This window comes from Sinohyriopsis cumingii, chromosome 15 (assembly GCF_028554795.1).
Source record: "Sinohyriopsis cumingii isolate HCF-2022 chromosome 15, ASM2855479v2, whole genome shotgun sequence".
NCBI classification, from domain to species: domain Eukaryota; kingdom Metazoa; phylum Mollusca; class Bivalvia; order Unionida; family Unionidae; genus Sinohyriopsis; species Sinohyriopsis cumingii.
Genome location: NC_142975.1, coordinates 88,802,418 through 88,824,233, shown reverse-complemented (window position 1 = coordinate 88,824,233; position 21,816 = coordinate 88,802,418). Strand labels below are relative to the sequence as shown.

The following is a 21,816-nucleotide window of genomic DNA, read 5'->3' as shown; positions in this document are numbered from 1 at the left end:
GCTCATGTAGAGGTTGAGACCAGCTGCAAACAACATTAAATCTGATCTTCTGTCCCATGATGCACAGGTAGTTCAATTGTGTTATGTATTCCACTGATTACTCGTAACAAACTGTATAGACCCATATCTGGCAGCTGATTATGTAACAGCAGATCTGGGTCTGTGCTGTTTGCAGCTGCACTCAACTTATAAGCAAGTATATACAGTACGCCTGAAATACCTGTGTATCATTAGTGCCTATTCATTTGTGTTACAGATTCGACTTCACCAGTACTCCTGAAATACCTGTGTATCTTTAGTGCCTATTCATTTGTGTTACAGGTTCAACTTCACCAGTACTCCTGAAGTACCTGTGTATCATTAGTGCCTATTCATTTGTGTTACAGGTTCAACTTCACCAGTACTCCTGAAATACCTGTGTATCATTAGTGCATATTCATTTGTGTTACAGGTTCAACTTCACCAGTACTCCTGAAATTCCTGTGTATCATTAGTGCCTATTCATTTGTGTTACAGGTTCAACTTCACCAGTACTCCTGAAATACCTGTTTATCATTAGTGCATATTCATTTGTGTTACAGGTTCGACTTCACCAGTACTCCTGAAATACCTGTGTATCATTAGTGCCTATTCATTTGTGTTACAGGTTCAACTTCACCAGTACTCCTGAAATTCCTGTGTATCATTAGTGCCTATTCTTTTGTGTTACAGGTTCAAATTCACCAGTACTCATGAAATACCTGTGTATCATTAGTGCCTATTCATTTGTGTTACAGATTTGACTTCACCAGTACTCCTGAAATACCTGTGTATCATTAGTGCCTATTCATTTATGTTACAGGTTCGACTTCACCAGTACTCAGATGGATCGGTTCTGTGGAAAAAGGGTTCCTTCCTTAAGAAGAACAATCATATTGCCCTCATTTTGCAAACAGGGTAGAAACCTTTGAAATTTATTTAAGCATTGAAAAAACTAAACATCTTATTGTGTTATCAAGTTCAGTCATTCATAAATGTCATTTACAGAATGATGCAGGCCTTCTAACATTCCCTATAGTGTATATAAATCCCCAAATACATTGTTTCTGAACTTCCTCCAGTGTTGCAGTACTGTTGCAAGTGGAGCCCACACCAAGTTGTCTTAAAAGTATTTATCTATATGAAAACATACATGGAAATAATTTGTCATGATTTATCAAATAAATGCAATAGATAAAAAGACTGACAGTCATGGATTATATATTTTTTAATATTATTACTTAGATGCATTTTATTATTCATATTGTCAGATTTGTGTGATTAAATACTTTAAGAGTGGTATTCATTTGATAACATTTGCATGTCATCATCCAGTTATACCTTATGACATCCCATAAAATCCCTATATTTTGCCTCAATATTTTTATACCATATGCCCCATCAAATCCTTATGCTTGCTGCAGTATTTTCTTACACCAGATGCCACATAAAATCCCTATATTTTTTATATTATATACCCTATAAAATCTCCAGTATTTTCTTATACTAGATGCCACATAAAATCCCTTTATTTTTTATACTATATACCCTATAAAATCTCCAGTATTTTCTTATACCAGATGCCACATAAAATCCCTTTATTTTTTATACTATATACCCTATAAAATCTCCAGTATTTTTTTATACCAGATGACCCATAAAATCTCTATATTTACCCCAGTATTTTCTTATACTAAAAGTACTATAAAATACCTATAATTTTCCACAAATACAACTGGGATGCCTGGCAGCTGGTGCCATTTATTGGAGGTTTCATTCAACATAGGTTCTACTGAATAGTACACTGTATTGTAATATGGTTAAATTGACTGGCTGTCAGGGCCTAGGTAACTGTGAATTGACATTTGCATGGCATTTATGGATTGTCATATCAGTTAGTGCCTAGATAACTGTGAATTGACATTTGTATGGCATTTATGGATTGTCATATCAGTTAGTACCTAGATAACTGTGAATTGACATTTGCATGGCATTTATGGATTGTCATATCAGTTAGTGCCTAGATAACTGTGAATTGACATTTGCATGGCATTTATGGATTGTCATATCAGTTAGTGCCTAGATAACTGTGAATTGACATTTGTATGGCATTTATGGATTGTCATATCAGTTAGTGCCTAGATAACTGATTTGACATTTGCATGGCATTTATGGATTGTCATATCAGTTAGTGCCTAGATATGACATTTGCATGGCATTTATGAATTGTCATGTCAGTTAGTGCCTAGATAACTGTGAATTGACATTTGCATGGCATTTATATATTGTCATATCAGTTAGTGCCTATAAATAACTGTGAATTGACATTTGCATGGCATTTGTGCATCACCATATGGTTAAATTGACTGGTTGTCAGTGTCTTGATAGCTGTGACATATGCATGGCATTTGTGTATTGGCCATATGGTTAAATTGACTGGTTGTCTGTGCCTTGATAGCTGTGACATTTGCATAACATTTGTGCATTGGCCATATGGTTAAATTGACTGGTTGTCTTTGCCTTGATAGCTGTGACATTTGCATGGCATTTGTGTATTGCCATATGGTTAAATTGACTGGTTGTCAGTGCCTTGATAGCTGTGACATTTACATGGCATTTGTGTATTGGCCATATGGTTAAATTGACTGGTTGTCTGTGCCTTGATAGCTGTGACATTTGCATGGCATTTGTTATTGCCATTTGGTTAAATTGACTGGTTGTCAGTGCCTTGATAGCTGTGACATTTGCATGGCATTTGTGAATTGCCATATGGTTAAATTGACTGGTTGTCAGTGCCTTGATAGCTGTGACATACATGGCATTTGTGTATTGGCCATATGATTAAATTGACTGGTTGTCAGTGCCTTGATAGCTGTGAATTTACATTTGTATGGCATTTGCATATTGCCATATGGTTAAATTTACTCATTTTCAGTACCTAAATAACTGTGACTATACATTTGCATGGCATTTAAGTATTGCCATATGATTCATGCCTTGATAGCTGTGAATTGACTTTGGCATTGGATTTGTGTATTGCCATGTGGTTAAGCTGACTGATTGTGAATACCAAGGTAACTCTAAATTGTCATTTGTATGGCATTGCCATGAGGTCAAAGCTTTTATCTTTTGGCAGCAACTAATATAATTATTCATTTTTATGAAATTTTTGTAATGAGCAATTGGTAAATCAGCTAAAATTGCAACTTGTGATGTAGAAATTAAGAAATTATTAGTTTATAACACCAGAGGGAACTACTTATGTATTCTTGTACCCTTTTGTGCCTTGACAGTATTTGTAAACTGTGGTTAAAAAATACTATAGTCATTTATTTCTTAAGTCATTATCACTTTTGTAGCTGATAAAAAGGTAATAACAATTGATTTTGATATTGTATTAGATTCAAGATATCCCGAAGCTTGAAATCAGTTGCCCATTATGCATAAATAAACTTTGCTTCGATATGGATGTTTATGCAATGTATAATCAAATTTCATGCTTCATGACTTCATAGATTCCAGTAAAAATCATTAATGCAAAGTACTGTCAGTTCTTTTTATATGCATTTAAATAATTAAACAAAAATGGGATGAGAAATGTTGATGTTACAACTATTTTAACTTGCATATATTATTTACTGACAGTCATCTAAGTGTTTTTGGAGATGTTTTGGCTATATAATTACTTGCACCTAGCCAGTGATAACATTGGTCACCATTCCATTGGCATCTAGTATATGTTACAATTGTATTGACAGGTGGGCGGAATCTGCACTCTATAATTACATCTATAATTACAGAACCTCTGAGGTGACAGTAAAAGCTCAGGGCTTCCGTCCAGGGAATCTTCTTTTTGTGGTTCATGAAGTGTTTGAGACCCTGATTTCGGAGTCCTATTCTGGGGTCAAGTATGACTTCTCCATTCCCTGCCTGGATTGTCAGAATATGGTAACAAAATTTCACCTCATCATCAAAATTGTGAGAATATATCGCATTATGCACATTCATTGGAGCAGATATAACATTTTAATATCAGTAATATAAGAACTATGGCTGTTGCATTGTATTCCCTTTTCCAGGACAGAAATTACCCTCATCCACATAAGAAAATTACATCCTCCCATACAATGGAAAGTTCCAGAAAGTCCAGAACAAGAAAGAGCAGACTCAGTCTGTCCCTCATGTCACATGTGCAGCAGCCATTTTGTTTCTTATATATACTAATTTGATTCAGCTGAATTCATAACAGCTCTTGCCCAAGATTCAGACTGGTATTCAAATCTGGATTTTTCAAATCATTAGAGTCTCATTGGTTCAGTTATCTTGTGAGCTTTGAGTCATTTTGGTTCCATTTTTTTTTCTTTAGCAGTGCCATTTCATGTTACCCTTCCCCAATTCTATTCTACATCACATGTGACCTTTATCCCAACTCGTGGACTGTTTTGAACTTCTACTCTGAGCATAGTTCATGCAAAGTAGGAAACACTTGCTGATTTTCATCAACATTCTTTCACAATAGTCAAGATAAACGTTAATTGCAAAGCATATACATACTAAAGCAAGCAGTGTAAAGTGTATTGCCATTTCACACTGATCAGTCTACATACATGTACAGGTTCATTTAAAGTAAATTTGAGCTGAAATAAAAGCAGTTTTTGTAAATTCTGATTTTCCCAAAACAGTTCTTACTCTCATTATTATTTCGTATGGTAAATAAATTCTAGATCAAAGCTGAATCAAAGCCTATTTCATTATTTTTTGTCTGTCTTCATTATTCTTATGAGATGAGAGTGGACTTTATTTTTTTAATGTGTTCACATTTTGTATCATTGCACAAGCTTATCTGCAGTAAATGACTTAGAAAATTGATTTGTATTGCATTACCATTGTAATTACAACTAATGTTCTTTGAAAGCTGTTAAGACCTACTTTTAAGTGTAAACCTAACTTTCTACAGTCTGTCTTATTTTGAATATTCCCCATAGTCTTTGATTTTTTTAAAAATTTCTAACAGTTATGTATCTGTATGTAATATCTGTCATGTATTGGTATGTGATAACAAACATGTATTTGTGTGTGATAAAAGTCATGTATTTGTATGTGATAACAGTCATATATTTGTGTGTGATAAAAGTCATGTATTTGTATGTGATAACAGTCATGTATTTGTGTGTAATAACAGTCATGTATTGGTATGTGATAACACTCATGTATTTGTATGTAATAATAATAATAATAATAATAATAATAATTACTTTATTTAAAGAGCATAAAACAATTAGCTAAGAACTAATCTAGTTTGAGACCCTCATACAAAGGAATTTATTTATTTAACTGCATCTCTGAAGCCACTGGATATATTGGGTTTGCAAGAAGGAAATAGAGTGGGCATTTCTTATCTCAACTGGAATACACCACTCCCTCAATAACTCGCGCACATCGGGGTCCAGAAACATCGACTGCACTATAAGTGAGGCGCGAGTTATCGAGGGACCTATAAAATATGCCCAAAACCAATAAAGTGATTGACGACATAACGGAAAAATAAGGGGGTGTAGGCAGATTATACTGTTGAATACTCACTTTATAATCGTTCTGAGATTAACTGTGAATAAATATCTCTTCATAACGGTGTACTTTATTATTTCCTCATAGGACAACATTAATTTCAGGATAAATTACAGTATATTGAGGCGATCATCGAAAACATTATTCCACATGTTTTCCGTTCGCTTAACATGTGTACCACTTTACACATTGTGTACTACGTCACTAATTTTTATGTTGAATTGGATACATTCTAGTTTTATTGTTTGATCCAAATTAGACATTTTTTTATATACAAAAGATCGACTCTTTTCGAGAAACAGTGTCGATCGAACGATATATAGATATATATATTTGAATGCGATAGAAGTAAAATGGAAAAAAAAAACAAAAACAAGGGTTAATAAGTACTAACATATTTAATTGGTCTACAAATTTAAAACAACGTAAATTAGAACAAGTTAATACATTCGAAGTCACTATCATCGTCATTGTCTCTGTTACTGTTTTGCTTTACGTCAAAGGCAGCTCCAAGACCCTTAATCCAGCACCCCAGGTCTCTTGTAATCAATTTTTATTTAATGCAACAAACATTTCCCCAAGTTGTTAATCAAAACAAAGCCGGCATGTACATGTAATTAGGTTCTCACAGAAGTACTCACGGGTTTCGATGTGACGGTCGATTGACTCTTTTCATGTTTTTAATGAACAGAATATGTTGTGATTATAATGTTTACACTGAAACGGAATTAAAGGATTAGAATGTGACTTTCACACAGGAAGACGTTTAATTGGTGTTTATTTCATTCTCTGTTGCCACCTGTTAGCATTTACCAGAAGTTTTCATTGATCGCTATTTCACCAGTCTGTTCATTTACAGTATGCTGACAACTATTTATCATAAAAACTTACATAATATATGATATCTTTAAACAGAGGTCTCACTAGGATTTTAAAACTGGGTCTTTCTGCCTCTGAATTCAATCACTAAATATCAGTACATTTTCTCACTCGGCCACCAGTCAAAGCCTTTGAACTAGCCGCCTAGCTGTTGCATCATGTTCTTTTTTTTTTTTTAATGTACTCTTATAAAATGGCAACAGTACATCAAAGAGTCTTTCAGTCCCTGAATTCTATCATTGTAAATATCAGTACAGTTAACTGATCAACACATTTTCCCACAAAGCAGGTGGCTGAAACAGGACCGGCAAATCTTTGAATCTTTCCCGCGCACCTATTACATGCGTACGGAGGACTCCCACCTCAGTGATTTTCTGCGTCCCACATCAAAAATTGGTGTCCAAATACGGGTAATTAAGCGTTTTCGAGATCTCTGAAATTAATTCTTCTTTAGAACTTGCAAATGTCAAAATATGGATTATATTTTTACGGGCATTAATCACCATTTTCGATGATAAAACGAGCAATGTAACAAGGTTTAATTTATCAATTCTTATCGTATTTTTTTCATGTTCAGCATATTTTAAAGATATTTTAAATACATTTTCTCTGGAAAAAATCGGGAGCCAAGATGGACACTGCGTTATAAGCGGGATCGCGAGTTATCTGGGCGCGAGTTATCGAGGGAGCGGTGTACTATTCTAGAGCAAAGTTCCAGAACTTTAGAAACTGTTTTTAAAATAATTCCTTATTTGGTTTTGGAATTTTCTACTGTTTGGTAGACATGGATTGCAGGTGGGAAGCATTGCCAGGTAGCCTATACTGGAATAGTGATTGTAAATATTCAGGAGCACTATTATTGGATATCCTGTACATTAATTTGGCTTTTCTCAAATGGATTCAGTCTTTAATAGGTAATATTTTATATTTTTAACTTACCAGCTAAAAAATTTCCTTGCTTTCTTTCTGGATTGATATTAGCCCAAATGCTCTTTTTTGAAGATGTGCCAGCTTTGCTATGTTTTTATCATTTGAATTACCCCATACTGTATTATAGGAGTCTAAATAGGGTTGTATGTAACTGTTATAAAATAGTTTTCTGTGCCTTTCAGGGAGAAAATGTCTTATCCTACTGAGAAGCCATAAACTTGAATTGACTTTTTTACTGATATGTTTGATATGTTCAGTCCATGATAGGTTATTATCTACCAGAACACCAAGTAGTCTATCATGACAAATGATTTGCAAATTTTTATCTTTCCATGTCAGAAATAGTTCATCACTATCAAGATTCGTCCTTTTTTGCCATGTTGAGATAAGTAATATTTTAGTTTTACCAGTATTTGCCACCATGCCATTGCATGTGCACCAGTTTTCCAGTTTGTTTAGGGCATTCTGTAAAGAAATTTTGATTTCATGCTTTGTGTTTTGGATGTATGACAATGTTGTGTCATCTGCATAGAGATCTGTAGACAATATTGAGTCCCATAGTAAAAGTGTTAGGTCATTAATAAATAAAACAAATAGAAATGGACCTTGAACTGAGCCTTGTGGTACTCCATATCTAATTATTCCAGGTTCAGGCAGAACATTATTTATATAAACATGTTTTGTTCTCTCACTTAAATATGAAGTAAACCATCTAACTGTGGTTTCATCACATTGGTAGATTTTCAGTTTCTTTAAAAGAATTTCATGATCCACATGTCAAAAGCTTTCCTGACTCTATAAATACAGATCCTATTATTCTACCTTGGTCAGGTGCTTGGGGCCATTTATCAGTTAGGGAGATCAAGGCAGTCTCACATGTGATAACAGTCATGTTTTTGTATGTGATAACTGTCATGTATTTGTATGTGTTAATAGTCATGTATTTGTATGTGATAACAGTCATATATTTATGTGTATTTGTGTGTACTAAAAGTCATGTACTTGTATATGATAACAATCATTTATTTGTATGTGATAACTGTCATATATTTATGTGTAATAACAGTCATGTATTTGTGATAACAGTCATGTATTTGTATAACTGTCCTGTATTTTTATGTAATAACAGTCATGTATTTTGTATGTGATAACTGTCATATATTTATGTCTAATAACAGTCATGTATTAGTTTGTGATAACAGTCATGTATTTGTGTGTGATAACAGTCATGTATTTTTATGTGATAATATGCATGTGCTTGAGGATTTGATGACATTAGTGAAAGTTTTATTTTCCCAAACTGAATTACTGTACTCACTACCACAAAAATCACACTGATATCCTCAGATACCAATATCTTATCACTATTCAGTGTTCTTATGGTTTTTGAAGGTCTTTGACAGTTTGGGGAAAATGAGGTAGCATTTTCAAGGCCTTGAAAGTTTGAGAAAATTGAGCAGATTACCCTGAGGTTTTTAAAAGTATTTGAAAATTGAAATAAACCCAAACATTTTAATTTCTTTCCATAATCACAGTGGTGGCTTCTCTTTCCAAATTGATTGAAGAGAAAAAACAGCAACTATAATACTGCAATAAGAGCAGTGGTGATTTCTGTTAAGAAAACAATTTATTTTGTATTAAATCTGATGCATAAGTTACATATTTCTGAAATAACAATGAATGTTAACCTATCTTCCAGATCATTAGAAAGCAATTTTAGGAAATTAATTATAATTTAAATTTCATCATTAAACAATATTGTAGTATTTTGCATTTGTTGTTGTCTCATGCAGCATAACTTGTATACAAAATGTTAGTGAAAATAGGTCTTGGAAATCTATGTTTGTGGTCTTGGAAAGTTTGGGAAAAGTCTCTGAATTTATTGTTCTGAATTCTGTACAAACCCTGCTATTCTAATACACTTTTAGAAAATTTTGTCAGGAAACAAATGGAAATATTATTTTCTGTAGTATTAGATTATGCTGAGCATAATGACATTGCTGTAGCTTGTCTGACAGCTTTTTGGTTATCACTGCCATACATCTTGATATTCAACCAATCAGAAGGCACATTAGATTCATATATTTCTTAGAAATTGCATTATATTCGATTTCAATCTGTTTAAATGAAATTCTCTGCCAAGATCTTGTACCAGTTATCAGTTTATATCATTTGATGTCAACAGAATCCTTTTTATTCAATTGATGAGTCTTCTTGAGTTAGGCAACTGTCATTGAAATCGCTTTACAAGTTTTGCAAAAAACTATAACATAATTATGCAACTTTCATAAATGGTGAAAGAGTAATGTCCCTTGCTTATGGCAAACTATACCACTTTACCATTATGCACTATGCACAGTATGTCTAGGTGCCATATATGTTTCCTTATAAATTGAGTCCAACTGCAAACTGCACAGGTGATGATATGCTGTTGCATAATCTTCTGGCAGATCTGGGTTGATTCAGTTTGTGATGACTTATCAATAGAACAAGCAGCATTGAACTGATGTGATGGCAGATCAGTATCTGTGTTATTCTAAGCATTCAACTTATAGGTTAGTAGATATGGTAATTTGAAATCCAGGCAATACCAGTTGGATTCAACTTGTGGGGTAGTAGATATGGTAATTTGAAATCCAGGCAATACCAGTTGGATTCAACTTATAGGGTAGTAGATATGGTAATTTGAAATCCAGGCAATACCAGTTGGATTCAACTTATAGGGTAGTAGATATGGTAATTTGAAATCCAGGCAATACCAGTTGGATTCAACTTATGGAGTAGTAGATATGGTAATTTGAAATCCAGGCAATACCAGTTGGATTCAAGTTGTGGGGTAGTAGATATGGTAATTTGAAATCCAGGCAATACCAGTTGGATTCAACTTGTGGAGTAGTAGATATGGTAATTTGAAATCCAGGCAATACCAGTTGGATTCAACTTGTGGGGTAGTAGATATGGTAATTTGAAATCCAGGCAATACCAGTTGGATTCAACTTATAGGGTAGTAGATATGGTAATTTGAAATCCAGGCAATACCAGTTGGATTCAACTTGTGGAGTAGTAGATACGGTAATTTGAAATCCAGGCAATACCAGTTGGATTCAACTTATGGAATAGTGTATATTGTAATTTGAAATCCAGGCAATACCAGTTGGATTCAACTTGTGGGGTAGTAGATATGGTAATTTGAAATCCAGGCAATACCAGTTGGATTCAACTTATAGGGTAGTAGATATGGTAATTTGAAATCCAGGCAATACCAGTTGGATTCAACTTATAGGGTAGTAGATACAGTAATTTGAAATCCAGGCAATACCAGTTGGATTCAACTTGTGGGGTAGTAGATACGGTAATTTGAAATCCAGGCAATGCCAGTTGGATTCAACTTATAGGGTAGTAGATACGGTAATTTGAAATCCAGGCAATGCCAGTTGGATTCAACTTGTGGGGTAGTAGATATGGTAATTTGAAATCCAGGCAATACCAGTTGGATTCAACTTGTGGGGTAGTAGATACGGTAATTTGAAATCCAGGCAATACCAGTTGGATTCAACTTATGGAGTAGTAGATACGGTAATTTGAAATCCAGGCAATACCAGTTGGATTCAACTTGTGGGGTAGTAGATATGGTAGTTTGAAATCCAGGCAATGCCAGTTGGATTCAACTTATAGGGTAGTAGATATGGTAATTTGAAATCCAGGCAATACCAGTTGGATTCAACTTATAGGGTAGTAGATATGGTAATTTGAAATCCAGGCAATACCAGTTGGATTCAACTTATAGGGTAGTAGATATGGTAATTTGAAATCCAGGCAATACCAGTTGGATTCAACTTATAGGGTAGTAGATATGGTAATTTGAAATCCAGGCAATACCAGTTGGATTCAACTTATGGAGTAGTAGATATGGTAATTTGAAATCCAGGCAATACCAGTTGGATTCAACTTATAGGGTAGTAGATACGGTAATTTGAAATCCAGGCAATGCCAGTTGGATTCAACTTATAGGGTAGTAGATATGGTAATGATGATGCTGTCATGCCAAAAAGTTTAACCCATGTGCTACAATCTGTTCCAGAAGACAAGAAAAAATGTTTACAAATTGTTGTTCATATCTTTATCCACAAAAGACATTCACTTAATTGAGTAATTGTTCTTTTTTTTTGCAGAATGTTAAGGAGCCCAGCATGATAACAGCATCTAAGGTTCATCGAGCCCTGGAACTTAATGCCCCCTTCCTACAGTGTGAGAAGTTTTTCCACATTCTCTCCATCCCAGAGCTGCAAGGTATTTGTTATGACAGAGAGAAAAATTCCCATTTATATTATATCTCCTGGATTGTCCAGGAGTTAACAGACCTTATAATCATATTTCTTGTCTCATCCAGTCATGGATATCATGGGTCCTGAATTGCCCAGGAGTTAACAGACCATATAATTGTATTTCTTGTCTCGTCCAGTCATGGATATCATGGGTCCTGAATTGCCCAGGAGTTAACAGACCATATAATTGTATTTCTTGTCTCATCCACTCATGGATATCATGGGTCCTGAATTGCCCAGGAGATAACAGACCATATAATTGTATTTCTTGTCTTATCCAGTCATGGATATCATGGGTCCTGAATTGCCCAGGAGTTAACAGACCATATAATTGTATTTCTTGTCTCGTCCAGTCATGGATATCATGTGTCCTGAATTGTCCAGGAGTTAACAGACCATATAATTGTATTTCTTGTCTCGTCCAGTCATGGATATCATGTGTCCTGAATTGCCCAGGAGATAACAGACCTTATAATCGTATTTCTTGTCTCATCCAGTCATGGATATCATGGGTCCTGAATTGCCCAGGAGATAACAGACCATATAATTGTATTTCTTGTCTCATCCAGTCATGGATATCATGGGTCCTGAATTGCCCAGGAGTTAACAGACCATATAATTGTATTTCTTGTCTCATCCAGTCATGGATATCATGGGTCCTGAATTGCCCAGGAGTTAACAGACCATATAATTGTATTTCTTGTCTCATCCACTCATGGATATCATGTGTCCTGAATTGCCCAGGAGTTAACAGACCATATAATTGTATTTCTTGTCTCGTCCAGTCATGGATATCGTGTCCTGAATTGTCCAGGAGTTAACAGACCATATAATTGTATTTCTTTTGTATTTCTTTTCTCGTCCAGTCATGGATATCATGTGTCCTGAATTGCCCAGGAGATAACAGACCTTATAATCGTATTTCTTGTCTCATCCAGTCATGGATATCATGGGTCCTGAATTGCCCAGGAGTTAACAGACCATATAATTGTATTTCTTGTCTTGTCCAGTCATGGATATCATGGGTCCTGAATTGCCCAGGAGTTAACAGACCATATAATCGTATTTCTTGTCTAATCCAGTCATGATATCATGTGTCCTGAATTGCCCAGGAGTTAACAGACCGTATAATTGTATTTCTTGTCTCATACAGTCATGGATATCATGTGTCCTGAATTGCCCAGGAATTGTCCATGAGTTATCTGAACAGGTCAGGGAGTCATACAGACTTGTATAATAAGCTATTGCTTCATATTTTATATCAGTCAGTTCTTTGATTGACTCATCAGTACTCTTTCTTGAACATTCTAAGTTGTAAACAAGGCCAGGTTTTTCACTTAAATTTTAGTAAAGAACATGGCAAACATTGGGTAGACCCTGAATTCCTGCAGGGAAAACCAATGTCCTGAACAGAAACCCAAGAAAACATGTTTAACTACAAGTAATAATTATCCTAAAATATATTTTACAATCATAGGCAAAATTAGCTATGTAACATGTTGTTTACAAAATGATCCATACGACCTGCAGTCATGAACAAAATCATTAAATACATAATATAGATACAAGTAACACAATTGATATTGTCAGTGTACATATTGTAATGTGTAGATTGTACAAAGTTTGCTATGGACAAGGAAAGACTCTTTCCCAATATGTGAAAAAGACAGGGGAAATCCAACTGTCACTGACTGAAATTTCTTCAGGGATTCAGAAGGCCTCTTCCCTTCTCTTGTTCCATTGGGATTGATTTGCCCATCCTGCCCACTCATGAGGAAATTGTATAAATCCCACAAAGTGCACCTGACGATACAATTAGACATTCTAGGAGTCAGAATGAGAAATACCATTCTAGGAGTCAGAATGAGAAATACCATGCTAGGTGTCAGAATGAGAAATACCATGCTAAATGTCAGAATGAGAAATGCTGTGCTATGGATCAGAATGAAAAATAGCATGCTAAGGGTCAGAATGAGAAAGACGACATTAGGGGTCAGAACAGTTTCAACATGCTTAGGCTTTTTCTGCCATTTACAGGAAGAAATGACATAGTAAATATCAAACCAGATGATTGTATACACCACTGTTTGACTGGGACCTATATTTCACATTTTACTGGCTTATGCAAGTTTTTGCAGTTAGCTTATGACCATATAGGTTTTCAAAACCCTCTGTACATACTGTTAAACTCTGAATCTGGAAATTTGGTGAGTGGGATATGTCTTTATTAGCAAAAGTAGGTCATTATGACCCATGTTTTAAATTTTTTTAAGTTTTCCTCAAGAATCCATGGGAATAGGCCAAAGTTGTTTGTATACAGGTGACCTCTGAAGGCAGGTTCATCTTTCAAACTTGGTTAATGACAAATGCATGTACAATGCACCAAACTAATAGCATTTAGCATTATTATTATTAGCAGTATCAATATTATTATTAGTATCATTATTATTATTAGCAGTATCATTATTATTATTAGCAGTACTATCAAGATACATGTATTTAGTGTAGCTATTTAGCAAAAATTAAAACTCAGAGATCGAAGGACAGTTTGCTTTTTGTGAGAGACATTTGATGATTAGGGAACGAAAAGAAACTTCCTGTGGCTATTTATTCACATAGTATATCTTTATATACCATATCTTGCTTATCAAACAAATGAAGTTTAATTTGCATACTTGGATCACTCACTGCTGATATTCTCCATCGACTGTGAAAGGGAGGGTGAAACCACAGCTTGGTTAAGAAACACATGGCTGCTGACTGCAGTGAGCAGGGTGAAACCACTCCTTGGTTAAGAAAGATGACTGCCGATTACAGGACATTTATATAGGGCCAGGTGACCACTGAACTAAGACAGGTAAACTGTGCTTACTTCTGTGTATCAGAGTATGTAATTTAAGTGTTTGCTTCAGTGCATTAGTGTATACAATTTAAGTACTTACTTCAGTGAATCAGTGTATGTAATTTAAATGCTTATGTCAGTGTATAAATGTAATTTAAGGTTCAATGCCCTCGGATAAGAGTGATTTTGACAACCATCTGCGTAAAAGTGTTCAGGAGCTGATAGAAATCAACCAGAACATTAGCACACATGTTTTCTTCCTGTACACCAAAAAGAATGTCCCTGACCTGGCCAAGGAGAAGGAAATAGTTCACCCAGGGACCATAATGGAGGACCTAAGAAAGGAAGGATTCAGAGTGTAAGTTAAAGGGTGATTGTTAACTGCATGCCATATAGTTGGTTATTTTTAATCTAATGTTTGTTTATTATTGCAGCCAGACTGTGACAGTCACTGTAGAAATTAACATCACAAAATATGCCCTCTTTCTATTAAGCTCACTGACGTTTGAGCAAATTCTTTACCTGCATGCATGGTAATTGTAAATTAAAAGCAAGTTTAATTACAGAAAGATTTGATTGATAATTAATAAATTACAGCTCGAGTTACATTGCAAATGTAATTGATTATGCACCAGTACTTGTATAATTGCAAATATATCATTATCATTTTAAACTGATATTTGCATACTGTTTTCACATGTAAATTAAAGTTTTTATTGTCTATTCGATTTTGGTTTGATTATATCATGCTGTTTTCAAGTTTAAATTGAAGTTTTCATTTTGTTTGTATTCAATTTTGATTCAGTTTTATTGTTTGCTGTAAACAAAATTTTAACAGGTCAAATCATAAAATTCAAAACTTGTGAATATAGTAAAAGATGCATGTAACAACTGCTTAAGGGACAACACAGGGTATGCTTAAGTATGAGTGATCTGAGTGCATTTGAAAGAAATTATGAAACAGTGGTATGTATGTATGTATGTACACGTCTCCCTTGATAACTTGCACACAATGGAGTCCAGAAACATTGACCACATAGGTAGGGCATGAGTTACTGATGGACCTCCAGAAAATAAACGATGGTAATCTTGGCTAGACATCGAGAAAACTGCAGGGGTGGGTGGGTTACTGGGTGGTTTCATAACCATATGCTTGTCAACAAAGCGCTTTTTCTAATGAAGTTGATCTTTATTCTGTATAAATTACATTATTTTATTTTAAGCTGCCAACATCAGAAAGATTGTTAACATTATTCCAACTGGTTTCAACAACCATCACATGTACTTGAAAACATTTATGCAATATGTCACTGCTTATTGTTGATGTTGATCAGTCTGGTTCCCTAACTGGTGTATGATTGATCAGTCTGGTTCCCTAATTGGTGTGTGATTGATCAGTCTGGTTCCCTAATTTGTGTATTATTGATCAGTCTGGTTTCCTAATTGGTTTGTGATTGATCAGTCTGGTTCCCTAATTGGTGTATGATTGATCAGTCTGGTTTCCTAATTGGTGTATGATTGATTAGTCTGGTTTCCTAACTGGTGTATGATAACTGAGTACCAAGCAGGGAGTCACAAAGAAGAAAGCAAAGACTAACTGTTGATCTATCACCAAACAAGATTATAATATGTAGGTAGGTTGGTATATATGAATCTATGTTGTTGTTTTGGGTTTAATGCCATTTTTTAGTGCATAATAAGCCATACATGGCAGCCAGTATAACAGGTGGAGGAAGAACCTGGGTACATAACAAGTAGGGCCCCACACTGCCCAGGTCCACATAAGCCACAGAGACTCTGCTAGGGCGCATGATTGCACACACAAATTTTAACAATTTGCACACTTGGATAGCAGTGATGCATCAGAACTTGTGCAAATTAGTTTAAAGTCACACATATGAAAATGTACTCAGCAGAGTATGCACTTTTTATCTAATGTTCTCCCATAAAGTGCTGACTGCAATATAAGTCACGCTAGTAGAGGTATTGTAGTACTTGTTGCAACATTTGTCTTTTTTCAGGTAAGCAACTGCTTAACACATCTTGGTTCTTGACATGAACAGTTGTTAAACTAAATTTGATCAGCACATTGGGCCCTAGAACAAGCATTCTGTTGTAATTTGAACCTTGCATCAAGAAAGTTTTACAAATGCCTGTTTATAAATTGTGGGCTATCTAGAAAACCCCAAATGGCCAATTCCCAACTTGGATCATCTTCAGATGATGATTTTGTTTGGCAAATACTGGCTGATCACAGTGATGATGACAATGATTTTTAAAGTTGTGAAGTATATCAGATTCGTGGAGCTGGGAAAGTGTTAATGGAGATACCAATGAGTGATTTTTAACCTGAAAATGGTATTAGTGGTCCAGTTTAAAAGGTGTTAAATATGAGTCTGATGTCTTTCTGGATGTACAAAAATATACAGCATGCTGGCCAACCCCCTTTCAGTGGTATTTCAGAATTAAATGTAGAAAGGGCAGCATATTAAGCCGAAGAGAAATTTTAAAAGTAAAGTCTTTTCTCAAACAACTTAACCCAGCAGAATCTTTTGCTACAAAATTACATGGCCCTTTATGAGTTAAGATAAACTGAATAAGTAAGAATCTGAAAATGGAATTAAGAATTAATGATATTTATCTGAATACCTCTGTCTAAACAAGCAGATTATGGCTTTGATGGACTGACTTAAAACCTGTATAAAGCATTATGGAATAGATACTATATCTGGCATAGTAGTAAGTAAAGTACTGATTCAAAGTATAAAAAAACTTGAGGAGAGCTTATATTAGTGAAAAATCTTGTTTTAGAGCAGACGTATCCCAAATAGTATAGTGTGTGGCTGTGGAAAATTGTACATAGCAACCATAAAGAACAATTACCTAACTTGTCCAAGCTAGCTAATATAGCTAATGTATATGCCCCTTCAGACAGAAGACTGTAAAAGGGGGTTCTCAGCACAGAGCACTATTCATACACAGATAAGAAGCAAATTAAGCTCAGAAACAATTAACAGATTGATGCTTATACAACTAAACACAGCATTCTTAAAAGATATTGATTTCATTTGAGCTCTAATAGAGTGAAGCATGAAGAAAGAGAGATGGATATTCCAGTGTTAGGTAAGTATTGAACTACTGAATTAGTAGAACCTCACATTATCCAAGTTCTCATAAGCCAACCTCTGTCTCAGACCAGGTCCACATAATATGTCAAGTACTGGTAAGGGACTTGTAGGACCTAATACTGTTCAGGTCCACACATGCCAAACTTTGATACAGGATCAGGAGGACACCACACTGCCCAAGTCCACATAAGCTAAGAACTGGTCCAATACCAGTATGACTCTACAATGCTCAAGTCCACATATACCAAATATTGGTACAGGACCAATAAAACCCCTATGATGCCCAAGTCCACATATGGCAAGTACTTATCTGGGAACAAGTGGGACACCAACTGCCCATGTCCACATATGCCGAACACTAGTTCAGGACTAGTAGGATTGCTGCCCAGGTCCACATAAGTCAAGCACTGGTACAAGGCTAGTAGGATCAGGTCCACATAAGCCAAGCACTGGTCCATCAGTTAAGTCTGACATATGAAATTCAGGAACCCATACAGTGGATGCTTTGTTTCATGTTGAAGAATGACAAGTGTTTGATTGACAAAGATCAAACCTAGACTGGTGCTCTGCATATTTCATGCTAAATTTGTATATATCCAGTAATGTTTTATAATGCCAGTCTCACACTATTGAACAGTAAATTTTGTTCACATCAGTGGACCTTTATCACATTTTTCAGACATTATAAGCATGAAACCTCACATTTTAATTCACTTTAGCACAGAAGCACTGATTGGCAAAGCTCAAGCTAAGACTGGTGCTCTGCATATTGCATATTGAATTTTAAAATTTTACACCACTTAACATTCAACTTTGCTTGCATCACTGGACCTCTATTACTCTTTTCAGACATCTTAAGGATTAAACCTCACATTTTATTGACTTTATTGGAACAGTTAAGAAGTAATGAAGGTCTGAGGTGGTATTGCAGGTAATTTAGGTCGGCAGCAGAAATATTGTTTTTAGACCTCTGACTTTCATGATTTTCAACCTCTGATGATAGCATGATGTCACAATGTTAATATTTGGACCATTTGTCATGGATGGTGTTAAAAAAATTTAACAAATGACCATGGAAGTATCATGTTACATTCACAGATCTGTTTGATATCCTATTTCTTGTTACACAGGTCTTATTGTGACTATTTCTTGTGTCACAGGTCTTATTGTGACTATTTCTTGTATCACAGGTCTTATTGTGACCAGCCTGAGTCAGCTGACATGGAGGCACTCACATTGTCTGTCAAGCAAGTGGAAGTTGTGCTGATTGGAATGTCGGATGAACTCTGCAGCAGTGATGATGCCAAAAAGTTACTGTTGTATGTCAAGGATGTTCTGAGAAAACCATTCTTGATGGTTCTACTGGGAACAACCATGAAGTGGCAGAAAAGTAACCTCAGTATGGTACTTGGAACTGAGGTAAAACTCTCTGTACACACACACATACTCTCCTGCCATATTTCTAGACAGTCTAGTGGGGTTTTGAAGACTAAAAAACTGATTATGTGGCATTAGGATTCCCCTTTTCCTGTCCATGAACTGCTTTCCCTATAGATTAACTGATGATTCAGTGATCTTACTATTCCCTTCTCCCTATCCCTTAATTCATGATTATGTGACCTCAGAGTCCCCTCCCTCTGAACTGATGATTCTTTGACCTTATTATTCCCCATTCCCTATCCATTAGTTGATGATTATGTGACCCTAGGATTTCCCATCCCCTGAACTGATAATTCTGTGACCTTAGGATTCCCCATAGATTAACTAATGATTATGTGACCTTAGGATTCCCCATAGATTAACTAATGATTCTGTGACCTTAGGATTCCCCATAGATTAACTAATGATTATGTGACCTTAGGATTCTCCTTCCCATGAACTGATGATTCTGTAACTTTAGGATTCCCCATATGTTAAATAATGATTATGTGACCTTAGGATTCTCCTTCCCATGAACTGATGATTTTGTGACCTTAGGATTCCAAATAGATTAACTAATGATTCTGTGACCTTAGGATTTCCCATCCACACTCTATGAACTGATGAAATAATTGTGATTGTACTTTAGGAACTAAATCAGCAAATGGAAACTGCATTACCTGGAGGACATGAAAATTAATTTTGATTAAGATTTTTGGCATGGCACTATTGCTTTTCTTCAAACTTACATCCTCATTCTGACTGTAATGTAATAATAAAACAAGGTCCCAACACCAGTGTATTCTAGTTTTTTCTGACTCTAGTATAATGGTTTTAATAAAAAATGCTCAAATATTTATAATATAATGAAATCTGTAATGTATTATAATGGAATAAGTCAACCCAAACCAATGTTAAAAAGAACACCATTATTTTAATGACATGCCTCTTGATACACTTTGAGATGAGATCAATTTACAGACATGGGGATGTAGAGTCATTTAAGTGATTTTACAGGCATCAGGATGTAGTCATTTCAGTGAATTTACAGACATGGGGATGTAGAGTGATTTCAGTGAATTTACAGACATGGGGATGTAGAGTGACTTCATTGATTTTACAGGCATGGGGATGTAGAGTGATTTCAGTGAATGTACAGACATGGGGATGTAGAGCGACTTCAGTAAATTTACAGACATGGGGATGTAGAGTCATTTCAGTGATTTTACAGGCATCAGGATGTAGTCATTTCAGTGAATTTACAGACATGGGGATGTAGAGTGATTTCAGTGAATTTACAGACATGGGGATGTAGAGTGACTTCAGTGATTTTACAGGCATGGGTATGTAGAGTGATTTCAGTGAATGTACAGACATGGGGATGTAGAGTGACGTCAGTGAATTTACAGACATGGGGATGTAGAGTCATTTCAGTGATTTTACAGGCATCAGGATGTAGTCATTTCAGTGAATTTACAGACATGGGGATGTAGAGTGATTTCAGTGAATTTACAGACATGGGGATGTAGAGTGACTTCAGTGATTTTACAGGAATGGGGATGTAGAGTGATTTCTGTGAATGTACAGACATGGGGGTGTAGAGTGATTTCAGTGAATTTACAGACATGGGGATGTAGAGTCATTTCAGTGATTTTACAGGCATCAGGATGTAGTCATTTCAGTGAATTTACAGACATGGGGATGTAGAGTGATTTCAGTGAATTTACAGACATGGGGATGTAGAGTGATTTCAGTGAATTTATAGACATGGGTATGTAGAGTGACTTAAGTGAATTTACAGACATGGGGATGTAGAGTGATTTCAGTGAATTTACAGACATGGGGATGTAGAGTGACTTCAGTGATTTTACAGACATGGGGATGTAGAGTGATTTCAGTGAATGTACAGACATGGGGGTGTAGAGTGATTTCAGTGAATTCACAGACATGGGGATGTAGAGTCATTTCAGTGATTTTACAGGCATCAGGATGTAGTCATTTCAGTGAATTTACAGACATTGGGATGTAGAGTGATTTCAGTGAATTTACAGACATGGGGATGTAGAGTGATTTCAGTGAACTTATAGACATGGGGATGTAGAGTGACTTCGGTGAATTTACAGACATGGGGATGTAGAGTGACTTCAGTGAATTTACAGACATGGGGATGTAGAGTGATTTCAGTGATTTTACAGACATGGGGATGTAGAGTGATTTCAGTGATTTTACAGACATGGGGACGTAGAGTGATTTCAGTGAATTTATAGACATGGGAATGTAGAGTGACTTCAGTGAATTTACAGACATGGGGATGTAGAGTGACTTCAGTGAATTTACAGACATGGGGATGTAGAGTGACTTCAATGAATTTACAGACATGGGAATGTAGAGTGATTTCAGTGAATTTACAGGCATGGGGATGTAAAGTAATTTCATTGTTTTACAGACATGGGGATGTAAAGTTATTTCGTTGTTTTACAGACATGGGGATGTAAAGTTATTTCATTGTTTTACAGACATGGGGATGTAAAGTAATTTCATTGTTTTAGTGACATGGGGATGTAAAGTAATTTCACTGTTTTACCGACATGGGGATGTAAAGTTATTTCATTGTTTTACAGACATGGGGATCTAAAGTCATTGTTTTACAGACATGGGGATGTAAAGTAATTTCATTGTTTTGCCGACATGGGGATGTAAAGTAATT

The 21,816-nt window shown here is 35.5% G+C and overlaps 1 protein-coding gene across 1 annotated transcript in view; it reads left to right on the top strand.

The window, feature by feature from the left end:
- Positions 1-21,816, top strand: part of LOC149782268 (uncharacterized) — a 275,026-nt gene that overhangs the window by 211,354 nt on the left and 41,856 nt on the right. Inside the window, exons 39-43 of the mRNA XM_089935109.1 lie at positions 842-936; positions 3,819-3,966; positions 11,568-11,685; positions 14,722-14,920; positions 18,881-19,109. Coding sequence (XP_089791235.1) covers positions 842-936; positions 3,819-3,966; positions 11,568-11,685; positions 14,722-14,920; positions 18,881-19,109 — 789 coding nt within the window. The remainder of the gene's footprint in view (positions 1-841; positions 937-3,818; positions 3,967-11,567; positions 11,686-14,721; positions 14,921-18,880; positions 19,110-21,816) is intronic.